This window comes from Nerophis lumbriciformis, linkage group LG17 (genome assembly GCF_033978685.3).
Source record: "Nerophis lumbriciformis linkage group LG17, RoL_Nlum_v2.1, whole genome shotgun sequence".
Taxonomy (NCBI): domain Eukaryota; kingdom Metazoa; phylum Chordata; class Actinopteri; order Syngnathiformes; family Syngnathidae; genus Nerophis; species Nerophis lumbriciformis.
Window position 1 is genome coordinate 39,857,981 of NC_084564.2, and position 24,989 is coordinate 39,882,969.

Below are 24,989 nucleotides of genomic sequence, written 5' to 3' on the forward strand. Positions count from 1 at the left end.
TCCAGTCCATAGTGGATCTAACATAATAGTGTGAGAGTCCAGTCAAAGTTAAAAAAGTTAAAGTACCAATGATTGTCACACACACACTAGGTGTGGCGAGATTATTCTCTGCATTTGACCCATCACCCTTGATCACCCCCTGGGAGGTGAGGGGAGCAGTGGGCAGCAGCGGTGGCCGCGCCCGGGAATCATTTTGGTGATTTAACCCCCAATTCCAACCCTTGATGCTGAGTGCCAAGCAGGGAGGTAATGGGTCCCATTTTTTTATAGTCTTTGGTATGACTCGGCCGGGGATTGAACTCACAACCTACCGATCTCAGGGCGGACACTCTAACCACTAGGCCACTGAGTAGGTCCATAGTGAATCTAACATAATAGTGAGAGTCCAGTCCATAGTGGATGTAACATAATAGTGAGAGTCCAGTCCATAGTGGATCTAACATAATAGTGAGAGTCCAGTCCATAGTGGATCTAACATAATAGTGAGAGTCTAGTCCATAGTGGATGTAACATAATAGTGAGAGTCCAGTCCATAGTGGATCTAACATAATAGTGAGAGTCCAGTCCATAGTGGATCTAACATAATAGTGAGAGTCCATTCCATAGTGGATCTAACATAATAGTGTGAGAGTGCAGTCCATAGAGGATCTAACATAATAGTGTGAGAGTCCAGTCCATAGTGGATCTAACATAATAGTGTGAGAGTCCAGTCCATAGTGGATCTAACATAATAGTGTGAGAGTGCAGTCCATAGTGGATCTAACATAATAGTGAGAGTCCAGTCCATAGTGGATCTAACATAATAGTGTGATAGTCCAGTCCATAGTGGATCTAACATAATAGTGTGAGAGTCCAGTCCATAGTAGATCTAACATAATAGTGTGAGTCCAGTCCATAGTGGATCTAACATAATAGTGAGAGTCCAGTCCATAGTGGATCTAACATAATAGTGAGAGTCCAGTCCATAGTGGATCTAACATAATAGTGTGAGAGTCCAGTCCATAGTGGATTTAACATAATAGTGTGAGAGTCCAGTCCATAGTGGATCTAACATAATAGTGTGAGAGTCCAGTCCATAGTGGATCTAACATAATAGTGAGAGTCCAGTCCATAGTGGATCTAACATAATAGTGTGAGAGTCCAGTCCATAGTGGATCTAACATAATAGTGAGAGTCCAGTCCATAGTGGATCTAACATAATAGTGAGAGTCCAGTCCATAGTGGATCTAACATAATAGTGAGAGTCCAGTCTATAGTGGATCTAACAGATCGAGTACAGTCCATAGTGGATCTACCATAATAGTGAGAGTCCAGTCCATAGTGGATCTACCATAATAGTGAGAGTCCAGTCCATAGTGGATCTACCATAATAGTGAGAGTCCAGTCCATAGTGGATCTAACATAATAGTGAGAGTCCAGTCCATAGTGGATCTAACATAATAGTGAGAGTCCAGTCCATAGTTGATCTAACATAATAGTGAGAGTCCAGTCCATAGTGGATCTAACATAATAGTGTGATAGTCCAGTCCATAGTGGATCTAACATAATAGTGTGAGAGTCCAGTCCATAGTAGATCTAACATAATAGTGTGAGTCCAGTCCATAGTGGATCTAACATAATAGTGAGAGAGTCCAGTCCATAGTGGATCTAACATAATAGTGAGAGTCCAGTCCATAGTGGATCTAACATAATAGTGAGAGTCCAGTCCATAGTGGATCTAACATAATAGTGTGAGAGTCCAGTCCATAGTGGATCTAACATAATAGTGAGAGTCCAGTCCATAGTGGATCTAACATAATAGTGAGAGTCCAGTCCATAGTGGATCTAACATAATAGTGAGAGTCCAGTCCATAGTGGATCTAACATAATAGTGAGAGTCCAGTCCATAGTGGATCTAACAGATCGAGTACAGTCCATAGTGGATCTACCATAATAGTGAGAGTCCAGTCCATAGTGGATCTACCATAATAGTGAGAGTCCAGTCCATAGTGGATCTAACATAATAGTGAGAGTCCAGTCCATAGTGGATCTACCATAATAGTGAGAGTCCAGTCCATAGTGGATCTAACATAATAGTGAGAGTCCAGTCCATAGTGGATCTAACATAATAGTGAGAGTCCAGTCCATAGTGGATCTAACATAATAGTGAGAGTCCAGTCCATAGTGGATCTAACATAATAGTGTGAGAGTCCAGTCCATAGTGGATTTAACATAATAGTGAGAGAGTCCAGTCCATAGTGGATCTAACAGATCGAGTACAGTCCATAGTGGATCTAACATAATAGTGTGAGAGTCCAGTCCATAGTGGATCTAACATAATAGTGAGAGTCCAGTCCATAGTGGATCTAACATAATAGTGAGAGTCCAGTCCATAGTGGATCTAACATAATAGTGAGAGTCCAGTCCATAGTGGGGCCAGCAGGAGACAGGTCAGCAGCACAGAGATGTCCCCAACCGATGCACAGGTGAGCGGTCCACCCCGGGTCCCAACTCTGGACAGCCAGCACTTCATCCATGGCCACCGGACTTGTGTCATGTTCTAACACTAAACTCCGTCTGCTCTCTGTGGTGTTCTAGCTTTCTTCCCATTAACTATTAACGGGCAGCAGGTTACACTTACTGCAGCCTTCCTGCACTCCACAAAGTCTCCAGCTAATAAACACCAGACCGCACGCCGACGGCTGGTGTACTTTTACCCCAAGTGAGCGTGAAAGACGGTGGATGAACTGATCATCCATGTGTGCGCTTTGGAGAAAAACCCCAGACAAGTTTGGGCATTGAGACGTTTAGGGTCACAGAGGTGAGCTGGAGCCTATACCAGCTCACAGAGTACAACCTAGTCAATCACACGGCACACATAAACATGCAACCATTCACTCTCATATTCACACAATCTATCATGCATGTTTTTCAAAGGGTATAAGTGCTAACCACCCGCATATTTATCATATTTAAAGTTATTACACACATAACCTAGCACAGGTATTGCAACCCCCAAAACCAGTGAAGTTGTCACGTTGTGTAAATGGTAAATAAAAACAGAATACAAATCCTTTTCAACTTATATTCAATTGAATAGACTGCAAAGACAAGATATTTAATGTTCCAACTGATAAACAATGGTATTTTTTGCAAATATTAGCTCATTTGGAATTTGATGCCTGCAACATGTTTCAAAAAAGCTGGCACAAGTGGCAAAAAAGACTGAGAAAGATGAGAAATACTCGTCAAAGACTTATTTGGAACATCCCACGGGTGAACAGGCTAATTGGGAACAGGTGGGTGCCATGATTGGGTATAAAAGCAGCTTCCATGAAATGCTCGGTCGTTCACAAACAAGGACGGGGCGAGGGTCACCACTTTGTCAACAAATGCGTGAGAAAATTGTTTAAGAACAACATTTCTCAACCAGCTATTGCAAGGAATTGAAGGATTTCACCATCTATGGTCCGTAATATCATCAAAAGGTTTAGAAAATCTGGAGTAATCACTGCACGTAAGCAGCAAGGCTGAAAACCAGGCGGTACTGCATCAAAAACCGACATCAGTGTGTAAAGGATATCACCACATGGGCTCAGGAACACTCCAGAAAACCATTGTTTTAACTACAGTTGGTTGCTACATCTATAAGTGCAAGTTAAAACTCTATCATGCAAAGCAAAAGTTATTTATCAACAACACCCAGAAACGCCGCCGGCTTCGCTGGGCCTGAGCTCATCTAAGATGGACTGATACAAAGTGGAAAAGTGTTCTGTGGTCTCACAAGTCCACATTTCAAATTGTTTTTGGAAACTGTGAATGTCGTGTCCTCCGGAACAAAGAGGAAAAGAACCATCCGGATTGTTCTAGGCGCAAAGTGTAAAAGCCAGCATGTGTGATGGTATGGGGGTGTATTAGTGCCCAAGACATGGGTAACTTACACATCTGTGAAGGCACCATTAATGCTGAAAGGTACATACAGGTTTTGGCGCGACATATGTTGCCATCCAAGCAACGTTACCATGGACGCCCCTGCTTATTTCAGCAAGACAATGCCAAGACACGTGTTACAACAGCGTGGCTTCATAGTAAAAGTAGTAGTACTAGACTGGCCTGCCTGTAGTCCAGACCTGTCCCTCATTGAAAATGTGTGGCACATTATGAAGCCTAAAATACCACAACGGCAGTGACGTGCGGTGAGGTTGATGGCTGGTGAGGCACTGACTTCATCACAGTCAGATTTACAAACATATGAACACTAAAGAGTATCTTATTCACCATTTGATTGGCAGCAGTTAACGGGTTATGTTTAAAAGCTCATACCAGCATTCTTCCCTGCTTGGCACTCAGCATCAAGGCTTGGAATTGGGGGTTAAATCACCAAAAATTATTCCCGGGCGCTGCGCCGCTGCTGCCCACTGCTCCCCTCACATCCCAGGGGGTGAGCAAGGGGATGGGTCAAATGCAGAGGACAAATTTCATTACACCTAGTGTGTGTGTGACATTTATTGGTACTTTAACTTAACTTTAACTTTACACATACAAACTGTAGCACACAAAAAAGCACATTTAATTAAAAAAAAAACGTTATTATGGTCTTACCTTTATGTAATATATTGGGTTGGAGGCAATAACCAGGCGAGGTGATGAAGTATGTCTCTTTACTGTAGACTTCAGAACGGACTCAACACACTTGACGTCAGGTGCGCAACACCACGTAAATCGTTGGCCAACCAAAAAGTAACCACAGTACGCTATAGCCAACATTAACCAGGAGATGGCAACAGACAAACATAGATCACTCTATTACATTCCTCCCCTTTTAGAAATGTCGAAGCTACTCAAAAGAAATAAACAACCCAACCAAAAAATGCAGTAGCTCAATAAGAAGCCAAAAAGTGCAAAAACAATAATGTTCGTGTTGGAGGAGTTGTGAATGAATGAAATATGAAATCTGTGCTGCAGTCTGCAGGTGTACCTAATGTTGTGTCTCTGCAGTCATTCACAACTCCTCCAACACGAACATTATTGTTTTTGCACTTTTTGGCTTCTTATGAAATAACTTTTTTAAATAGATTCAATCTTGCACGTGGAAAGTTTAAGTGTGGGCTTTAGTTGATATAACACTCCCGTCAGGGGGTGCATTATATGGCGGGAGTGCATTCTCTACCAGCAGGAGGCGGGATTACAGCGAGCCTCACACAGTGCGTCTTCGCAGCCGTTTTATGATCGCTCAGCACAAGAAATACTTTACACACATACAGTTGTTGACAAAATACACTGTACATTATATACCTCAGCTAACTAAACTATGGAAATGTATAATATAATTCATATAGCAATACAGTCTCACTGCACAGCAGACCAGCAGTTAGCCGAGTCATTGCGCAATCCATGTTGAGGCACTGAGTGACGTGCCTCAACTGGCTGCTGATCACCGCACCGTCTCTTCTCAGTATTTGAACGGCAAATGTGAAAATTCAGCGATTTTAAATAAAAATAATCTAAAACTGGTGAAGTTAAATGGAAAATAACTTTATAGTATAATCACTGGATACATATAACAATTTAATAATTTTTTTTTCTTTATACATTTTTTTTCTTTCCATGATGCCAGGTGAGGCCCCGCCTCACCTGCCTCTAGTGACTACACGTCACTGCACAACGGAGACCCCGTTGAAAATTTAGTTAATTAAATTTTAAGAACATGTCGAGGGCCATCAAAAAAATAACTTTGGACACCACTGGGGCCTCATGTAGGCTTTCCTACTAAATATGGACGTACGATCAAATCCAGAAAATGGAGTACTCCAGTACAAAGTCAGATGTATTAAAGTGTTAGCACGCACAAACACATTTTTTTTGGTTAAATCGCAATCTACTTGAAATGGACCGGAGACGTGTGCGTGGCTACGCACGTACAGACCACACCCCCTTTATAAAAAAAGCAAATCACATTGAAAGTAGCCATGTGACTGAGGACACGCTGCCCACTGAGGACTCAGTAGAAGGTGCTTCTTTGTCCTGATACGGAAAAACAGCACAGAGGTAAAAAATGTAAAAAAAAAAAAAAAAAGATTCATATGACTGATGGACACATCAATCAGTCTGAGGAGTAAAAGTTGGCACTTTTTCACGTGAATTGAACCCAGCATCACTTTAGTGTGTCACTAAATGATCCACAGCCTGCAGAGATGTGTGTACCTTCATAGTAGGGCTGGCCTTTTATTAATATCTCTATATGTTTAGTCCATGTCACCATACACCATATATATGTGGATATTGAATGAACACTTGATGCATATAATGACAGCAGTATGATGATTCTATGTGTCTACATTAAAACATTCTTCTTCATACTGCATTAATATATGCTACTTTTAAACTTTCATGCAGAGAGGGAAATCACAACTAAAAGTGTATTTATTAAACAGTTATTAAGCAGTGGCACAAACATTCATGTCATTTCCAAAACAGAAAGTGCAAGATTGTCAGAGACATTTTAAAACAAGCTATTAGTGCACTTTTGTGCATGATGTCACTAAGATGACATATCAAAACAACACTAAATTAAAGGGCACTTTTTGCACAGAACGCCACTACAATAGTTTAAAACAAATAAAGTGCACTTTTGTGCATGATGTCACACAAGATATTTCAGTAAGTGTCAAATAAAAATGAGCTGCATAATAGGAAATCAAATAGTGTATGTCCTTCACTATGTGGTAGGTTCCTGCGGACGTTATCTCCTTCTGTTGTTGACTACTTTTTTCATACGGTGTTGATGTGGAAATGGTTGCTTGGGCATTTTGTTGGTGTGGCACCGAACGGAGATGTTGACATGCGGAGTTTCAAGCACTCTTCATTTTCTAGCAGGTGACTTTTCAAATGATTACACAAATTAGCAGTAATGCTACTTTTTGTAGCAACACTTTTGCCGCATACTTGACATATTACTGTTGTCTGTTCAACATCTTCCCGCTTGAAGCCAAACCACCGCCAGACGATGAACCCCCTCCTGTTTGTCTTGGGAATTAATTCTTCCTTCATTTGTTACCAGATTCGCACCTATTACCACTTCGCTAGCACCACAGCTAACGTTACCCATGCAGCTACCTCTCTGCTCCGCGAGGGCGTATACGTAGGTGACGTATGTAAGAAGGTGCGCTTGTTTTATTGAGAAGGAGAGACAAGAAAGAGTGAGAAGAGCCTGTAGTGTAATGCCCGCAGCTAAAAGCAACTGCGTGAGAACGTATACCGTATTTTTCAGAGTATAAGTCAGACCTGCCGAAAATGCATAATAAAGAAGGAAAAAAACATATATAAGTCGCACTGGAGTATAAGTCGCATTTTTTGGGGAAATGTATTTGATAAAGAATAGACATTTGAAAGGCAATTTAAAATAAATCAAGAATAGTGAACAACAGGCTGAATAAGTGTACGTTATATGAGGCATAAATAACCAACTGGTATGTTAACGTAACATATTATGGTAAGAGTCATTCAAATAACTATAACATATAGAACATGCTATACGTTTACCAAACAATCTGTCACTGCTAATCGCTAAATCCCATGAAATCTTATACGTCTAGTCTCTTACGTTAATGAGCTAAATAATATTATTTGATATTTTACGCTAATGTGTTAATAATTTCACACATAAGTCGCTCCTGAGTATAAGTCGCACCCCCGGCCAAACTATGAAAAAAACTGAGACTTATAGTCGGAAAAATACGGTACAATATCACCATATAGCAGTGACGTGCAGGGGCCTCACCTGCCATCATGGAAAGAAAAAAAATGTAAAAATAATTTTTTTTAAATTAAATTGTTATATGTATCCAGTGATTATACTATAAAGTTATTTTCCATTTAACTTCACCCGTTTTGGATTATTTTTATTTAAAATCGCTGAATTTTCACATTTGCCGTTCAAATACTGAGAAGAGACGGTGCGGTGAACAGCAGCCAGTTGAGGCACGTCACTCAGTGCCTCAACATGGATTCCGGACTCAGCTAACTGCTGGCCTGCTGTGCAGTGAGACCGTATTGCTATATGAATTATATTATACATTTCCATAGTTTAGTTAGCTGAGGTATATAATGTACAGTGTATTTTGTCAACAACTGTATGTGTGTAACGTATTTCTTGTGCTGAGCGATCATAAAACGGCTGCAAAAGACGCACTGGCTGAGGCTCGCCTCCTGCACCCCCGCCGTAGAATGCACGGCAACCCCTGACGGGAGTGTTATATCAACTAAAGCCCACACTTAAACTTTCCACGTGCAAGATTGAATCTTTTTTTTTAAAGTTATTTCATAAGAAGCCAAAAAGTGCAAAAACAATAATGTTCGTGTTGGAGGAGTTGTGAATGACTGCAGGGCCACAACATTAGGTACACCTGCAGACTGCAGGTGTACCTAATTCACAACTCCTCCAACACGAACATTATTTTGCACTTATTGGCTTCTTATTAAATAACTTTTGTAACCTATTTTTATGGGCTTTCCTCTTTATGATGTTAAGTTCCTGTTATGCGCTGTTATACAGTATATGCCTTGAGCTCTTATTTTGAAGGCGCTAAGAGCGGAAGTGATGACACGTTGGAGTGGAGCGGAAGTTTTTGAAAGAAGGTAAATAAAGTGGTCCTCGTGTAAACTGGAGCCTCCGTGTTTGTTATTTTGTAGTTTCATACAGTATAGGCGACATTTATAAACCCTCGGTTACACTTTTTTTAAATAGATTCAATCTTGCACGTGGAAAGTTTAAGTGAGGGCTTTAGTTGATATAACACTCTCGTCAGGGGGTGCATTAATCCAGCACAACAGCGGCTTATGGACTTATTTTATAAGTAAAGGTAAGACCATAATAAAGTTTTTTTTATTAAATGTGCTTTTTTGTGTGCTACAGTTTGTATGTGTAAAGTTAAAGTTAAGTTAAAGTAGCAATGATTGTCACACACACACTAGGTGTAATGAAATTTGTCCTCTGCATTTGACCCATCCCCTTGTTCACCCCCTGGGAGGTGAGGGGAGCAGTGGGCAGCAGCGGCGCCGCGCCCGGGAATAATTTTTGGTGATTTAACCCCCAATTCCAAGCCTTGATGCTGAGTGCCAAGCAGGGAAGAATGCTGGTATGAGCTTTTAAACATAACCCGTTAACTGCTGCCAATCAAATGGTGAATAAGATACTCTTTAGGGTTCATGTTTGTAAATCTGACTGTGATGAAGTCAGTGCCTCACCAGCCATCAACCTCACCGCACGTCACTGCCATATAGTCATTTTCTATATCGCACAGATACAAACCCGCGATATATCGAGTATATCGATATATCGCCCAGCCCTAATTCGTAGTTCTTAGCCTTTTTGTCCTGCTTTTTGCTCACTTTTTGTCTCTCACCAATCGCCATAGAAATGGACATGAGTCATGGCCAAATGATAGAAATGAGACAATGACCTATTCTGGCGACAAACGCAAGCCGCCGCCTCATATAGATTGCAGTCCTGTGGGTAACACTCTAATCCAGACCTGGGTAAATTAAGGTTAATTAAGTTTCCCAGTTATTTTTTTTTTTTAGATGTTTAAGATGTAAAGTGTAGCTGCCATTATGATGTGCACTCATCTTTTCTAATGACCGTGAGTCTTCAACTATACTAAGTCTTTACATGCTTGGAATCTGCACTTTTGCATGATGTACTAGTTACTATGGTCATCTAATTAGTTACTACGGTCATCTAATTAGTTACTATGGTCATCTAATTAGTTACTATGGTCATCTAATTAGTTACTATGGTCATCTAATTGGTTACTATGGTCATCTAATTGGTTACTATGGTCATCTAATTAGTTACTATGGTCATCTAATTGGTTACTATGGTCATTAAATTAGTTACTATGGTCATCTAATTAGTTACTATGGTCATCTAATTAGTTACTATGGTCATCTAAATAGTTACTATGGTCATCTAATTGGTTACTATGGTCATCTAATTAGTTACTATGGTCATCTAATTAGTCACAGCAGCTCAGACGAGGCACCAAGCAGTGTGGGTGGGGAGCGTTTCCACAGAGTGTTTCCACAGAGTGAAATGTGGGTGTCAGGGACAGACGTGGAAGGAGATTTTTACAACAAAGTTCTAAAGCTTAGTGATATATCAGATTGTAGGTGGCAGCACGGTGTAACAGGGGTTAGTGCATGTGCCTCACAATACGAAGGTCCTGAGTAGTCGTGAGTTCAATCCCGGCCTCGGGATCTTTCTGTGTGGAGTTTGCATGTTCTCCCCGTGACTGCGTGGGTTCCCTCCGGGTACTCCGGCTTCCTCCCACCTCCAAAAAAACCATGCACCTGGGGATAGGCCCCTCCCACCTCCAAAGACATGCACCTAGGGGTAGGTTGATTGGCAACACTAAATTGGCCCTAGTGTGTGAATGTTGTCTATCTGTGTTGGCCCTGTGATGAGGTAGTGACTTGTCCACGGTGTACGCTGCCTTCCGCCCGAATGCAGCTAGATAGGCTCCAGCACCCCCTGCAACCCCGAAAGGGACAAGCGGTAGAAAATGGATGGATGGATGGATGGGATCAGATAGTAGAGTTTTTTTTTTTACCCTTCGCGTTCATATTTTGCTGTGTTTGTTGCATTTTTGTTACGTTTTGTTTGATTGTAAAATATGTGGATGGAGAGGGGGTGTGACGTTCATATGTTGTCAATATTCAGTGTTTTATCCTTCATAGTTAATATTGTAAATCCCACATTCTTTATTTTCTGGGTGTCTCATTCAGTAAAAAAAATGTAATATTCCATTCCGTTTTTTAAGGCGGTCTGTCATAACGTTTTTAGCATTCAATCAGACATTATTGTGAGGTTTTGTATTAGTGTTCCTAAAAATAGATATACCAGCCTCCAGACACGTTTTTTTCCTCTAAATTTGGCCCACCCCAAGTGAAAATAATTGCCCAGGCCTGCTCTAATCTATTTCAAAACAGTTAATAGCTAAGGTGAATGTTCTGCACTCCTGTTAAAATGCCCTTGTCGTATTGAGCGAAAAATGCTGACGAGAGAAAGTGCGCTATAGCGTGGTTGTGTCTTCTTTAGACAGCAAGCCAGTTACTCCTGAGTCAGTGACATCTCTGCAGTTAAGTAGAGCACTCCATTAGCACACATTGTGCGTTTGTCATAAAGGTAAGAATATTTTTAAAAAGAATGCAGTGCTTTGGCCATCAAATGTACATCACTGGACATGAAACGTTAAAAAAGTCAAACATGCCAAAAGTATTTTTTACTCACATATGAACTTGAAGTGCCATCTCATGGAATTGTCCAAAATGTTTTGGTATCCTGAAGCATTCAAAGTTCCTTTCACTGGAGCTAAAGGGGCCAAGCCCAACTCCTGAAAATACAACTCCACACCATAATTCCTCCTCCACCAAATTTCATGCCGTCCGAAATGTAGCGTTCTCCTGGCAACCTCCAAACCCAGACTGGTCCATCAGATTGCCAGATGGAAAAGTGTGACTCATCAGTCCAGAGAAGTCGTCTCCACTGCTCTAGAGTCCAGTGGTGATGTCCTTTACACCACTGCATCCCACGCTTTGCATTGGACTTGGTGATGCATGGCTTAGATGCAGCTGCTCGGCCATGGAAACCCATTCCATGAAGCTCTCTGCGTACTGTACGTGGGCTAATTGGTGCAGAAAGTCTATGCACTATGCGCTTCAGCATCCGCTGACCCCTCTCTGTCAGTTTATGTGGCCTACCACTTGGTAGCTGAGTTGCTGTTGTTCCCAAACTCTTCACTTTATAATAAAGTTGACTTAGGAATATTTAGGAGCGAGGAAATTTCACAACTGGATTTGTTGCACAGGTGGCATGCTGTGACAGTTCCACGCTGGAAATAACTGAGAGCGGCCCATTCTTTCACACGTTTGTAGAAACAGTCTCCATGCCTAAGTGCTTATTTATCTTTATTCTCTTTATTTAGCTTATTGGGGCGACATAGCTCGGTTGGTAGAGCGGCCGTGCCATCAACTTGAGGGTTCCGGGTTCGATCCCCGCTTCCGCCATCCTAGTCACTGCCGTCGTGTCCTTGGGCAAGACACTTTACCCACACTGGTTTAAATGTAACTTAGATATTGGGTTTCACTATGTAAAGTGCTTTGAGTCACTAGAGAAAAGTGCTATATAAAAATAGTTTACTTCACTTCTATAATTTATAATTTTTTAACCGCTTATGGCACATTCTTAAAATACCATTAAAAAAAAAAAAAACAGCATAAAAAAGTGGAAAAGAAGACCAAACAGAGGCTGTATTTTCCTTTAAAACTGTCAAAAACAAAAAACTAAATCAACATTGTTAGGAATTACCGACTATTAAAGTTACTTCACAGCAAAAATTCACTTGAAAATATTTTTTGGGGGTAAAATGTTGCATATTTTGTGTGTTTGCCATATGAAAATAGTTTTGTATAACAAAAAAGGGTATAAAACAAACAAAACATTACAAAATGACTACTTATTATCGACTAACAGATCTGAAGTTAATCTAGACATTTAAGTGTTGAAAGTAACCTACTCAGTGGCCGAGTGGTTAGAGTGTCCGCCCTGAGATGGGTAGGTCGTGAGTTCAAACCCCGGCCGAGTCATACCAAAGACTATAAAAATGGGACCCTGCTTGGCACTCAGCATCAAGGGTTGAAATTGGGGGTTAAATCACCAAAAAATGATTCCTGGGCGTGGCCACCGCTGCTGCTCACTGCTCCCCTCACCTCCCAGGGGGTGATTAATGGTGATGGGTCAAATGCAGAGAATAATTTCGCCACACTTAGTGTGTGTGACTATCAGAAAACTACTGTCAGTAACTAAAGTTTGTCGCTACATCTGTAAGTGCAAGTTAAAACTCTACTATGCAAAACGAAAGCCATTTATCAACAACACCCAGAAACTAAACTTTATTAAAAAAAATAAAATAAAAAAAGTCTTGACTTATTTTTAACACTTTTATGAGTGGGGCCCTTTTGGATCCCCAAGAGTTTTTTGTGGATTATTTTTGTCAATGCTCAAAAAATAATCATGAATTATTGACCCATTTATGGCTCAAATTACTTTGCATCAAATATTAAACTTTAAAAACATTTTTTGACAAAAAGGACATAAAAGATTTAAAAAAAAAACTAACATTATATCAACAGATAGATCTTAAATTGATAAAGAGATTTAATCGCTGAATAAAAAATGTAACTTATTTTTATATTTTTAAAATGTTTATGATTGAGGCCCTATTGAGTTCAAACCCCAACCGAGTCATACCAAAGACTATAAAAATGGGACCCTGCTTGGCACTCAGCATCAAGGGTTGAAATTGGGGGTTAAATCACCAAAAATGATTCCTGGGCGTGGCCACCGCTGCTGCTCACTGCTCCCCTCACCTCCCAGGGGGTGATCAAGGGTGATAGTGTGTGTGTGACTATCAGAAAACCACTGTCAGTAACTAAAGTTTGTCGCTACATCTGTAAGTGCAAGTTAAAACTCCACTATGCAAAACGAAAGCCATTTATCAACAACACCCAGAAACTAAACTTTATTTAAAAAAAAAAAAAAAAAAAAAGTCTTGACTTATTTTTAACACTTTTATGAGTGGGGCCCTTTTGGATCCCCAAGAGTTTTTTGTGGATTATTTTTGTCAATGCTCAAAAAATAATCAGGAATTATTGACCCATTTATGGCTCCAATTACTTTGCATCAAATATTACACTTTAAAACATTTTTTTTGGGGGGGGGGGGCAATAATTGCAGATTTTTTTGGTCATCCTGACAAAAAGGACATAAAAGATTAAAAAAACCTAACATTATATCAACAGATAGATCTTAAATTGATAGAGATTTAATCGCTGAATAAAAAATTTAACTTATTTTTATATTTTTAAAATGTTTATGATTGAGGCCCTATTGGGTCCCCCGGGACCAAACTTATGAGCAGCCCTAAAGGTAAAAAAAAAACAACATATTTATTGTTTTGGTTTTGACAACAAAATATATCAAAATATTCCCCGCATGCTTTAATTTTTCAGTGGAAAATGTTTGGACACCCTTGATCTAGAAGGCTTTGATTACTCGCTATGTATAGCGACAGAGTTGACAACACTCGATCCCTCCTGCTCAGTCTTCTTATTCTCTGGCAGGCGTCATGATGTACAAACCCCGTTTCCATATGAGTTGGGAAATTGTGTTAGATGTAAATATAAACGGAATACAATGATTTGCAAATCCTTTTCAACCCATATTCAGTTGAATATGCTACAAAGACAACATATTTGATGTTCAAACTGATAAAAAAAAATTGAAAATAATCATTAACTTTAGAATTTGATGCCAGCAACACGTGACAAAGAAGTTGGGAAAGGTGGCAATAAATACTGATAAAGTTGAGGAATGCTCATCAAACACTTATTTGGAATATCCCACAGGTGAACAGGCAAATTGGGAACAGGTGGGTGCCATGATTGGGTATAAAAGTAGATTCCATGAAATGCTCAGTCATTCACAAACAAGGATGGGGCGAGGGTCACCACTTTGTCAACAAATGCGTGAGCAAATTGTTGAACAGTTTAAGAAAAACCTTTCTCAACCAGCTATTGCAAGGAATTTAGGGATTTCACCATCTACGGTCCGTAATATCATCAAAGGGTTCAGAGAATCTGGAGAAATCACTGCACGTAAGCAGCTAAGCCCGTGACCTTCGATCCCTCAGGCTGTACTGCATCAACAAGCGACATCAGTGTGTAAAGGATATCACCACATGGGCTCAGGAACACTTCAGCAAACCACTGTCAGTAACTACAGTTGGACGCTACATCTGTAAATGCAAGTTAAAACTCTCCTATGCAAGGCGAAAACCGTTTATCAACAACACCCAGAAACGCCGTCGGCTTCTCTGGGCCTGAGCTCATCTAAGATGGACTGATACAAAGTGGAAAAGTGTTCTGTGGTCTGACGAGTCCACATTTCAAATTGTTTTTGGAAATACTCGACATCGTGTCATCCGGACCAAAGGGGAAGCGAACCATCCAGACTGTTATCGACGCAAAGTTGAAAAGCCAGCATGTGTGATGGTATGGGGGTGCATTAATGCCCATGGGTAACTTACACATCTGTGAAGGCACCATTAATGCTGAAAGGTACATACAGAGTTTTGGAACAACATATGCTGCCATCTAAGCGCCGTCTTTTTCATGGACGCCCTGTTACGATCCGCTGCCCGGATCATAGTTTGTTTATGTTTGAGTCACATGTGTTTTCAGCACCTTGAGTTTCGTTTGTTTCTGTTGCCATGACGGCAGATTATACACACCTGCCTCTGGTTAGTGTTCGGGACGCACACCTGTTGCCCGGGCACTAATCAGAGGGCTATTTAGTCTTTGCCCTGGCCTCACTCGGTCTGGCTTCCTAGTTTGTTTTCATGCAACAGTTGACGACTTTTGTTCTGGCTCTGTACCTGTTAGCTTGCACGCTAGGTTCCGTTACTCGCTAGCTCCCACGCTAGTCTTTCTTAGTTTTACCTTATGTGCTATGAGCACCCTTTTCTTTTGTTTCTTCTGAGTTATTCCCTAAATAAATCATTTATTTTACCTTCACGCTGTGTCCGAAGTCCGTTGCATCCTGGGAGAGCGAAGCCCCACATCACCATGCGCCCCGGTCGTCACACGCCCCTGCTTATTTCAGCAAGACAATGCCAAGCCACATTCAGCAAGTGTTACAACAGCGTGGCTTCGTAAAAAAAAGAGTGCGGGTACTTTCCTGGCCCGCCTGCAGTCCAGACCTGTCTCCCATTGAAAATGTGTGGCGCATTATGAAGCCTAAAATACGACAGCGGAGACTCCAGACTGTTGAACGACTGAAGCTCTACATAAAACAAGAATGGGAAAGAATTCCACTTTCAAAGCTTCAACAATTAGTTTCCTCAGTTCCTAAACGTTTATTGAGTGTTGTTAAAAGAAAAGGTGATGTAACACAGTGTTGCAGCCATGAAATTCTAAGTTAATTATCATTTGCAAAAAAAAAAAAAAGTTTATGAGTTTCAACATCAAATATGTTGTCTTTGTAGTGCATTCTAAGGCTGCAGCTAACGATTATTTTTCTATCGATTAATCTATAGATTATTTTTTCGATTAATCGGTTAATCTATGGATTATTTTTTCGATTAATCTATAGATTATTTTTCCTTTTACCGATTATTTTTTTTTATTTAAAATGAAGATGAAAAAATAAATGTAGGCCAGTTTTTTCAAAAGGCATGGCTTTTATTTACAAAAAAAAAAGTATGGCCACTCAGTCAACATTGACAACAACATGACAAAATATTCTGTAACAATGTAAACATTTAAAACTTTAACATTTAACAAAATTAAAAGTAGCTTATTTGCTTTTTAATGTGCAAATATAAAAGTAAACATCCAGTGCAAATCTTAATATTCTGCAATAGTATAAGCATTTCTAAAGTAAAAGTATTGCTTATTTTGCTTTAAAATGTGCAAAAATAAAGATAAACATCCAATTCAAAAAAGTGCAAAACGGAAATATTCTGTAACAACAGTGTAAACATTTCAACAAAAGTAAAAGTATTGCTTATTTGCTAAAATGTGCAAAAATAAAGATAAACATCCAATACAAAAAAGTGCAAAACGAAATATTCTGTAACAACAGTGTAAACATTTCAACAAAAGTAAAACTTTTGCTTATTTTGCTTAATAACACAACAATGATAGTATGATTAAAGTGAAAGTTAATTGTTCGTTTGTACATAGTATACGTAATTGTTAATGTTGTAAAAGGTATTTGCACAACTAATTAACGTTAGCGTTAAAGAGGAGCGCGTCTTTGTAAACACTGAACAGGCACGCCAAACGCTCCTCTCAGAGCGAAACGGTGCTTTAGTTTATGAATTTACAACGCAGATACAAATGACACATTCATGTTTTTGTGTAATGATGACAACGTATACTCACGCGGACGATTGACTAGTTGATGGTGATGGCAAGAACGCTGCCGTTGTGCTGCTATGATAGGCCATTTCCGCTCGACACAGTGTGCATACAACAACATTATTAGCAGAGGTGGGTAGAGTAGCCAGAAATTGTACTCAAGTAAGAGTACTGTTACTTTAGAGATTTATTACTCAAGTAAAAGTAAGGAGTAGTCACCCAAATATTTACTTGAGTAAAAGTAAAAAGTATGTTGTGAAAAAACTACTCAAGTACTGAGTAACATACACACACATATCATATATATATATATATATATATATATATATATATATATATATATATATATATATATATATATATATGTATGTGTGGGAAAAAAATCACAAGACTATTTCATCTCTACAGGCCTGTTTCATGAGGGGGGGTACCCTCAATCATCAGGAGATTTTTAATTAATATATATATATATATATATATATATATATATATATATATACACATACATTGATATATACAGTATATAATTTATATTTATTTATTTTGCCATTTTTGTTTACATGTTAAAGGTGTTTTAATGAATATACATGCATGTTTAACATATAGATTCCTTTCTTTCATGAAGACAAGAATATAAGTTGGTGTATTACCTGATTCTGATGACTTGCATTGATTGTAATCAGACAGCAGTGCTGGTAACGTCCACGTTTTCAAATGGAGGAGAAAAAAAGTTCCTCCTTTCTGTCTAATACCACATGAAAGTGGTTGTTTTTTGGCATCTTATTTGTCCACCTTCCATATTCGTTTTTATACCCTTTACAAGAAATACATTGGCGGCAAACTCCGTAGCTTGCTAGCTTGTTTGCGCTGGCTTTCGGAGACTCTTTTTTTGAAAGCGCAGGCGCGATGGAGCGGGACTTTTATTGTGAAGACAGGAACTGTGCAGTCAGTCTTTAGGCTTTTGACGGGGTGTACGGTTGAAATACGGTCTTTTTTCCTTCACACTTTTGATTGATTGATTGATTGGAACTTTTATTAGTAGATTGCACAGTACAGTGCATATTCCGTACAATTGACCACTAAATGGTAACACCCCAATAACTTGTTTCAACTTGTTTAAGTCAGGTCATGTGACCCCTGGCTCTGTTTGATTGGTCCAACGTCACCAGTGACTGCATCTGATTGGTGGAACGAAGTGAAACGTCACCAGTAACGCAGGCACTTTGAAGGTCTGTCTGACAGACCAAAACAAACAAAGCGTGCATTAACAGATTGATAAAAATTAGTAGCGAGCTGAATGTAGATAAAAGTAGCGGAGTAAAAGTAGCGTTTCTTCTTAGGCCGTTTATTGAAATACTCCCACACTTTTGACGACTTTTGGCGTGTTTTTTTCCCCTTGCTCGCACCGCTCGCATCGTCTGCTTTGCGCTCCGCCATGACGGTAGTGTGACGTAAATATGCGACGCGTCGACGAACAAAAACGTCCTCGACGTATTTACGTAACCGATGACGTCGACTACGTCGACGCGTCGTTTCAGCCCTAGTGCATTCAATTGAATATGGGTTGAAAAGGATTTGCAAATCATTGTATTCCGTTTATATTTACATCTAACACAATTTCCCAACTCATATGGAAACGGGGTTTGTAGATGGTAAAGATTGGACAATAATAAAGCATCCTGAGAAGTCACACCACACTAACAAAGGTGGTCTTGTCTTGCGTGGGCTCTCATTAGATTGCGCGGCTCGTCGTGGCTGGCCCCGGGCCCGCTGTACCTAATAAACTGACCCAATGAATGTACCCGTAAAAAGTTCAAAGTCAGCACTCTCATCTCAGCCCGTGTCTCGTTTCGAAAGCTGCGCACCGACTGGACGAAAGCCAAAACAATAAAAGCCTGTCACGGCGCCGATATTTATGGACGCGCCCGTGCGGTTCGCTTTTTTTTTTTTTTTTTTTTACGACCCAACAATTCTAACATTTCCACGTTCCCCTCCGGCGACCCGCCGCCAGCCACATTATTATCCAATTAGCCGTGATAAAAAAAGGGACGCAATTGACGCGGCGGCGTCGACTCCGGCCGGAAAGCGAGAAAATCCTCTTAAATGGAAATAGGAAGCGTTTAATAATTCAGATGCTGGTGTGTTTATTGTCATAATCCTCCTGTTTATTAGGCAAGTTGATAATGTCTGCTAATGACGACTCCATCAGCATTAAGTGTCCCTTTTTTCCTTTCCCAGGCCACATCCCGTCATCGCTGGCTGTAATCCTCCGAACCACGGACAAGATTGTGTGGGCCAATGAGTTTGAGCGTAAGTTGCCGGAACCTTTTTCAGCAAAGTAGCTTTCCCCAATTTTGGTGGTTGCACTCACGCGGTTTTTTTTCCCCCCCAACCCACAGCCATCGAGCTGAGCTGCTTAATAGAGTCCATTTCCACCAACAACCCGAGGATTGAGTGGAAAAAGATTAGAAACGGCATCCCGAGCTATGTGTACTTTCAAAACAAGATAGCAGGTACGGTTTTTCTCCTCCTCCTTAAGTAATTTCTCCACAGTGCCAGCTCGGCAGGATGAATGGCGCTCTGAGGAAAACTTGGCTTTGAATCCTGTCTTTGACCCCTGCGGGTTTCAAACAGGAATTGTAATGTTGTCTTTCTTCTCCTCCCCAAATAGGCGACTTGGAGAACAGAGCACAGCTCAGAGAGCCCGCCAACATTCTGATCTTCAACGCCACTCGGTCAGACACCGCCGAGTACCGCTGCGAGGTGGCCGCCATCGACGATCAGAGGGACTTTGATGAGATTCTCATTAGTCTGGCAGTGCGAGGTGTGTGAGTGTGATGAAGAACTACACGACACTTCACTAAATCAAACGCATTTGCTTTGTTTGATTTTATTACACGACTCACAATTACACAAATGCTTGCTTATGTCCCTCGTTTCCAAGATCTAAATCAACAAGCCGCCTTCTACGCAATTAAGTCGTCTCCAAACAACAAAAAGTGCAACGTGATGGCAAACTAGCAGGGACCCAATTTTAACTAGAAGAGGCAATTCCTGGAGGAATTGCGTGTGAATGCTGAAGTTGAAGGGAAATGCTGACGGAATGTAGAATGAATGTAAGAATAGATTGGAAGTTGAAGAGTTGGAATTTGGTTTGGAACTTGGGAAAGTGTTAAGTTTGAATGTCCAGGATGAGTGGAATGTGTTGATGTTGGAATGGTTTGAAAAGGTTGAAAAATGTGGGGGTTGTGCAACTTGGAAAAATGGCCCATTCCTGGAAATTTGGGAAAAGTGGGATTTTTGAAAAAATGATTAGGAGCATGAATGTCCTGAATGAGCTGAATTGGTTGGTGTTGGAATTGTTTAAATCGGTCAAGAAATATTGAAGTAGTAAATGGTGTTGGGGAATTTCGGGAAAATCGGGAATTTTTTTGAAAATGGTAAAAAAAAATTTGAATGGTCTGAATGAGTTGAAATGGTTGGTGTTGACATTTTTCAAATCGGTCGAGAAATGTTGAATTAGTAACATGTTGAATTGAGAAAATGTGTTATAGAATTTCGGGAAAACTGGGAATTTTTCCAGTTAAAAAAACCAACTGTTTTTTGTCCTGATTAAGATGGTGGAACGGTTGAAATACGTTGAAAAATGTGGAAGGAGTGGTCGCCAGAAAAAAGGGTGGAAAAAGGGCTTTGGAAAACTAGGACTTCTGGAAAATCCTGGAATTTTTTTTGACTTGGAAAAATCATACTTTGAATTTCCAGGATGGTGGAATGTGTTGAAGATGGAATGGTTTAAATAGGTTGAAAAATTTGGAAATGATGGAAGTTTGAAAAATGGCCCATTCCTGGAAAATTGGGAATTTTGGGAAAAGTGGGATTTTTAAAAAATGATTAGGAGCATGAATGTCCTGAATGAGCTGAATTGGTTGGTGTTGGAATTGTTTAAATCGGTCAAGAAATATTGAAGTAGTAAATGGTGTTGGGGAATTTTGGGAAAATCAGGAATTTTTTTGAAAATGGTAAAAAAAAAAGTGAATGGTCTGAATGAGTTGAAATGGTTGGTGTTTAAATTTTTCAAATGGGTCGAGAAATGTTGAAGTAATAACATGTTAAATTGAGAAAAGGTATTACGGAATTCCTGGAATTTCGGGAAAACCGGGAATTTTTCCAGTTAAAAAAACAACTTGGTTTTTTGTCTAATTAAGAGGAATGTTTTGATGGTGGTACGGTTAAAATGTGTTGAATAATGTGGAAGGAGTGGTCGCCAGAAAAAAGGGTGGAAAAAGGGCTTTGGAAAACCAGGAATGCTGGAAAATACTGGAATTTTTTTGAATTTGGAAAAATTATAGTTTGAATTTCCAGAATGGTGGAATATGTTGAAGGTAGAATGGTTTGAATAGGTTGAAAAATGTAGAAATGGTGGAAGTTTGAAAAATGGCCCATTCCTGGAAAATTGGGAATTTTGGGAAAAGTGGGATTTAAAAAAAATGATTAGGAGCATGAATGTCCTGAATGAGCTGAATTGGTTGGTGTTGGAATTGTTTAAATCGGTCAAGAAATATTGAAGTAGTAAATGGTATTAGGGGATTTTGGGAAAATAGGGAATTTTTTTGAAAATGGTAAAAAAAAATATTTAATGGTCTGAATGAGTTGAAATGGTTGGTGTTGACATTTTTCAAATCGGTCAAGAAATGTTGAAGTAGTAACATGTTGAATTGAGAAATGGTATTGCGGAATTCCTGGAATTTCAGGAATTTTTCCAGTTCAAAGAACAACTTTGTTTTTTTGTCCTGATTAAGAGGAAGGAATGTGTTGATGTTAAAATGGTTTGAAAAGGTTGAAAAATGTGGGGATTGTTAACTTGGAAAAATGGCCCATTCCTGGAAATTTGGGAATTTTGGGAAAAGTGGGATTTAAAAAAAAAAATGATTAAGAGCATGAATGTCCTGAATGAGCTGAATTGGTTGGTGTTGGAATTGTTTAAATCGGTCAAGAAATATTGAAGTAGTAAATGGTGTTGGGGAATTTCGGGAAAATCGGGAATTTTTTTGAAAATGGTAAAAAAAAAATTGAATGGTCTGAATGAGTTGAAATGGTTGGTGTTGACATTTTTCAAATCGGTCGAGAAATGTTGAAGTAGTAACATGTTGAATTGAGAAAATGTGTTACAGAATTTCGGGAAAACTGGGAATTTTTCCAGTTAAAAAAACCAACTGTTTTTTGTCCTGATTAAGATGGTGGAACGGTTGAAATACGTTGAAAAATGTGGAAGGAGTGGTCGCCAGAAAAAAGGGTGGAAAAAGGGCTTTGGAAAACTAGGACTTCTGGAAAATCCTGGAATTTTTTTTGACTTGGAAAAATCATACTTTGAATTTCCAGGATGGTGGAATGTGTTAAAGATGGAATGGTTTAAATAGGTTGAAAAATTTGGAAATGATGGAAGTTTGAAAAATGGCCCATTCCTGGAAAATTGGGAATTTTGGGAAAAGTGGGATTTTAAAAAAATGATTAGGAGCATGAATGTCCTGAATGAGCTGAATTGGTTGGTGTTGGAATTGTTTAAATCGGTCAAGAAATATTGAAGCAGTAAATGGTGTTGGGGAATTTTGGGAAAATCAGGAATTTTTTGGAAAATGGTAAAAAAAAATTGAATGGTCTGAATGAGTTGAAATGGTTGGTGTTGACATTTTTCAAATCGGTCGAGAAATGTTGAAGTAATAACATGTTGAATTGAGAAAAGGTATTACGGAATTCCTGGAATTTCGGGAAAATCGGGAATTTTTCCAGTTAAAAAAACAACTTGGTTTTTTGTCTAATTAAGAGGAATGTTTTGATGGTAGTACGGTTTAAATGTGTTGAACAATGTGGAAGAAGTGGTCGCCAGAAAAAAGGGTGGAAAAAGGGCTTTGGAAAACCAGGAATGCTGGAAAATCTTGGAATTTTTTTGAATTTGGAAAAATGATAGTTTGAATTTCCAGAATGGTGGACTATGTTGAAGGTAGAATGATTTGAATAGGTTGAAGGTAGAATGGTTTGAATAGGTTGAAAAATGTAGAAATGGTGGAAGTTTGAAAAATGGCCCATTCCTGGAAATTTGGGAATTTTGGGAAAAGTGGGATTTAAAAAAAAATGATTAGGAGCATGAACGCCCTGAATGAGCTGAATTAGTTGGTGTTGGAATTGTTTAAATCAGTCAATAAATATTGAAGGGTGTTAGGGAATTTCGGGAATTTTTTTGAAAATGGTAAAAAAAAATTGAATGGTCTGAATGAGTTGACATTTTTATTTTTTTTATAAATTGGTCGAGAAATGTCAAAGTAGTAACATGTTGAATTGAGAAAAGGTATTACAGAATTCCTGGAATTTCGGGAATTTTTCCAGTTCAAAAAACAACTTAGTTTTTTGTCCTGATTAAGAGGAATGTTTTGATGGTGGAACAGTTGAAATGCGTTGAAAATTGTGGAAGGAGTGGTCGCCAGAAAAAAGGGTAGAAAAGGGCTTTGGAAAACAGGGTATTCTGGAAAATCCTGGAATTTTTTGAACTTGGAAAAATGATAGTTTGAATTTCCAGAATGGTGGAATGTGTTGAAGGTGGAATGGTTTGAAAAGGTTGAAAAATGTGGGAATTGTATAACTAGGAAAAATAGCCCATTCCTGGAAATTTGGGAATTTTGGGAAAAGTGGGATTTTTGAAAAAATGATTAGGAGCATTAATGTCCTGAATGAGCTAAATTGGTTGGTGTTGGAATTGTTTAAATCGGTCAAGAAATATTGAAGTAGTAAATGGTGTTAGGGAATTTCGGGAAAATCTGGAATTTTTTTGAAAATGGTAAAAAAATGAATGAGTTGAAATAGTTGGTGTTGACATTTTTCAAATCGGTCGAGAAATGTTGAAGTAGTAATATGTTGAATTGAGAAATGGTATTACAGAATTTCGGGAAAACTGGGAATTTTTCCAGTTAAAAAAACAACTTTGTTTTTTGTCCTGATTAAGAGGAACATTTTGATGGTGGAACGGTTGAAATGCGTTGAAAAATGTGGAAGGAGTGGTCGCCAAAAAAAAAGGGTGGAAATAGGGCTTTGGAAAACTGGGAATTCTGGAAAATCCTGGATTTTTTTTTAACTTGGAAAAATTATACTTTGAATTTCCAGGATGGTGGAATGTGTTGAAGGTGGAATGGTTTGAATAGGTTGAAAAATGTGGAAATGGTGGAAGTTTGAAAAATGGCCCATTCCTGGAAAATTGGGAATTTTGGGAAAAGTGGGATTTTTGAAAAAATGATTAGGAGCATGAATGTCCTGAATGAGCTGAATTGGTTGGTGTTGGAATTGTTTAAATCGGTCAAGAAATATTGAAGTAGTAAAGGGTGTTAAAGAATTTCGGGAATTTTTTTGAAAATGGTAAAAAATTGAATGGTCTGAATAAGTTGAAATGGTTGGTGTTGAATTGTTTAAATCTGTCAAGAAATATTGAAGTAGTAAATGGTATTAGGGGATTTTGGGAAATCTGGAATTTTTTTGAAAATGGTAAAAAAAAAAGAATGGTCTGAATGAGTTGAAATGGTTGGTGTTGACATTTTTCAAATCGGTCAAGAAATGTTGAAGTAGTTACATGTTGAATTGAGAAATGGTATTGTGGAATTCCTGGAATTTCAGGAATTTTTCCAGTTCAAAGAACAACTTTGTTTTTTTTGTCCTGATTAAGAGGAATGTGTTGATGTTGGAATGGTTTGAAAAGGTTGAAAAATGTGGGGATTGTGCAACTAGGAAAAATGGCCCATTCCTGGAAATTTGGGAATTTTGGGAAAAGTGGGATTTTTGAAAAAATTATTAGTAGCATGAATGTCCTGAATGAGCTGAATTGGTTGGTGTTGGAATTGTTTAAATTGGTCAAGAAATATTGAAGTAGTAAATGGTGTTGGGGAATTTTGGGAAAATCTGGAATTTTTTTGAAAATGGTAAAAAAAACTTGAATGGTCTGAATGATTTTTAAAAAAAATTCAAATCGCTTGAAAAATGTTGAAGTAGTA

The 24,989-nt window shown here is 39.0% G+C and overlaps 1 protein-coding gene across 1 annotated transcript in view; it reads left to right on the forward strand.

Annotated features, from left to right (window-relative positions):
* jam3a (junctional adhesion molecule 3a) overlaps positions 1-24,989 on the forward strand; it is a 104,891-nt gene that overhangs the window by 59,068 nt on the left and 20,834 nt on the right. Inside the window, exons 2-4 of the mRNA XM_061973187.2 lie at positions 19,198-19,269; positions 19,359-19,472; positions 19,631-19,783. Coding sequence (XP_061829171.1) covers positions 19,198-19,269; positions 19,359-19,472; positions 19,631-19,783 — 339 coding nt within the window. The remainder of the gene's footprint in view (positions 1-19,197; positions 19,270-19,358; positions 19,473-19,630; positions 19,784-24,989) is intronic.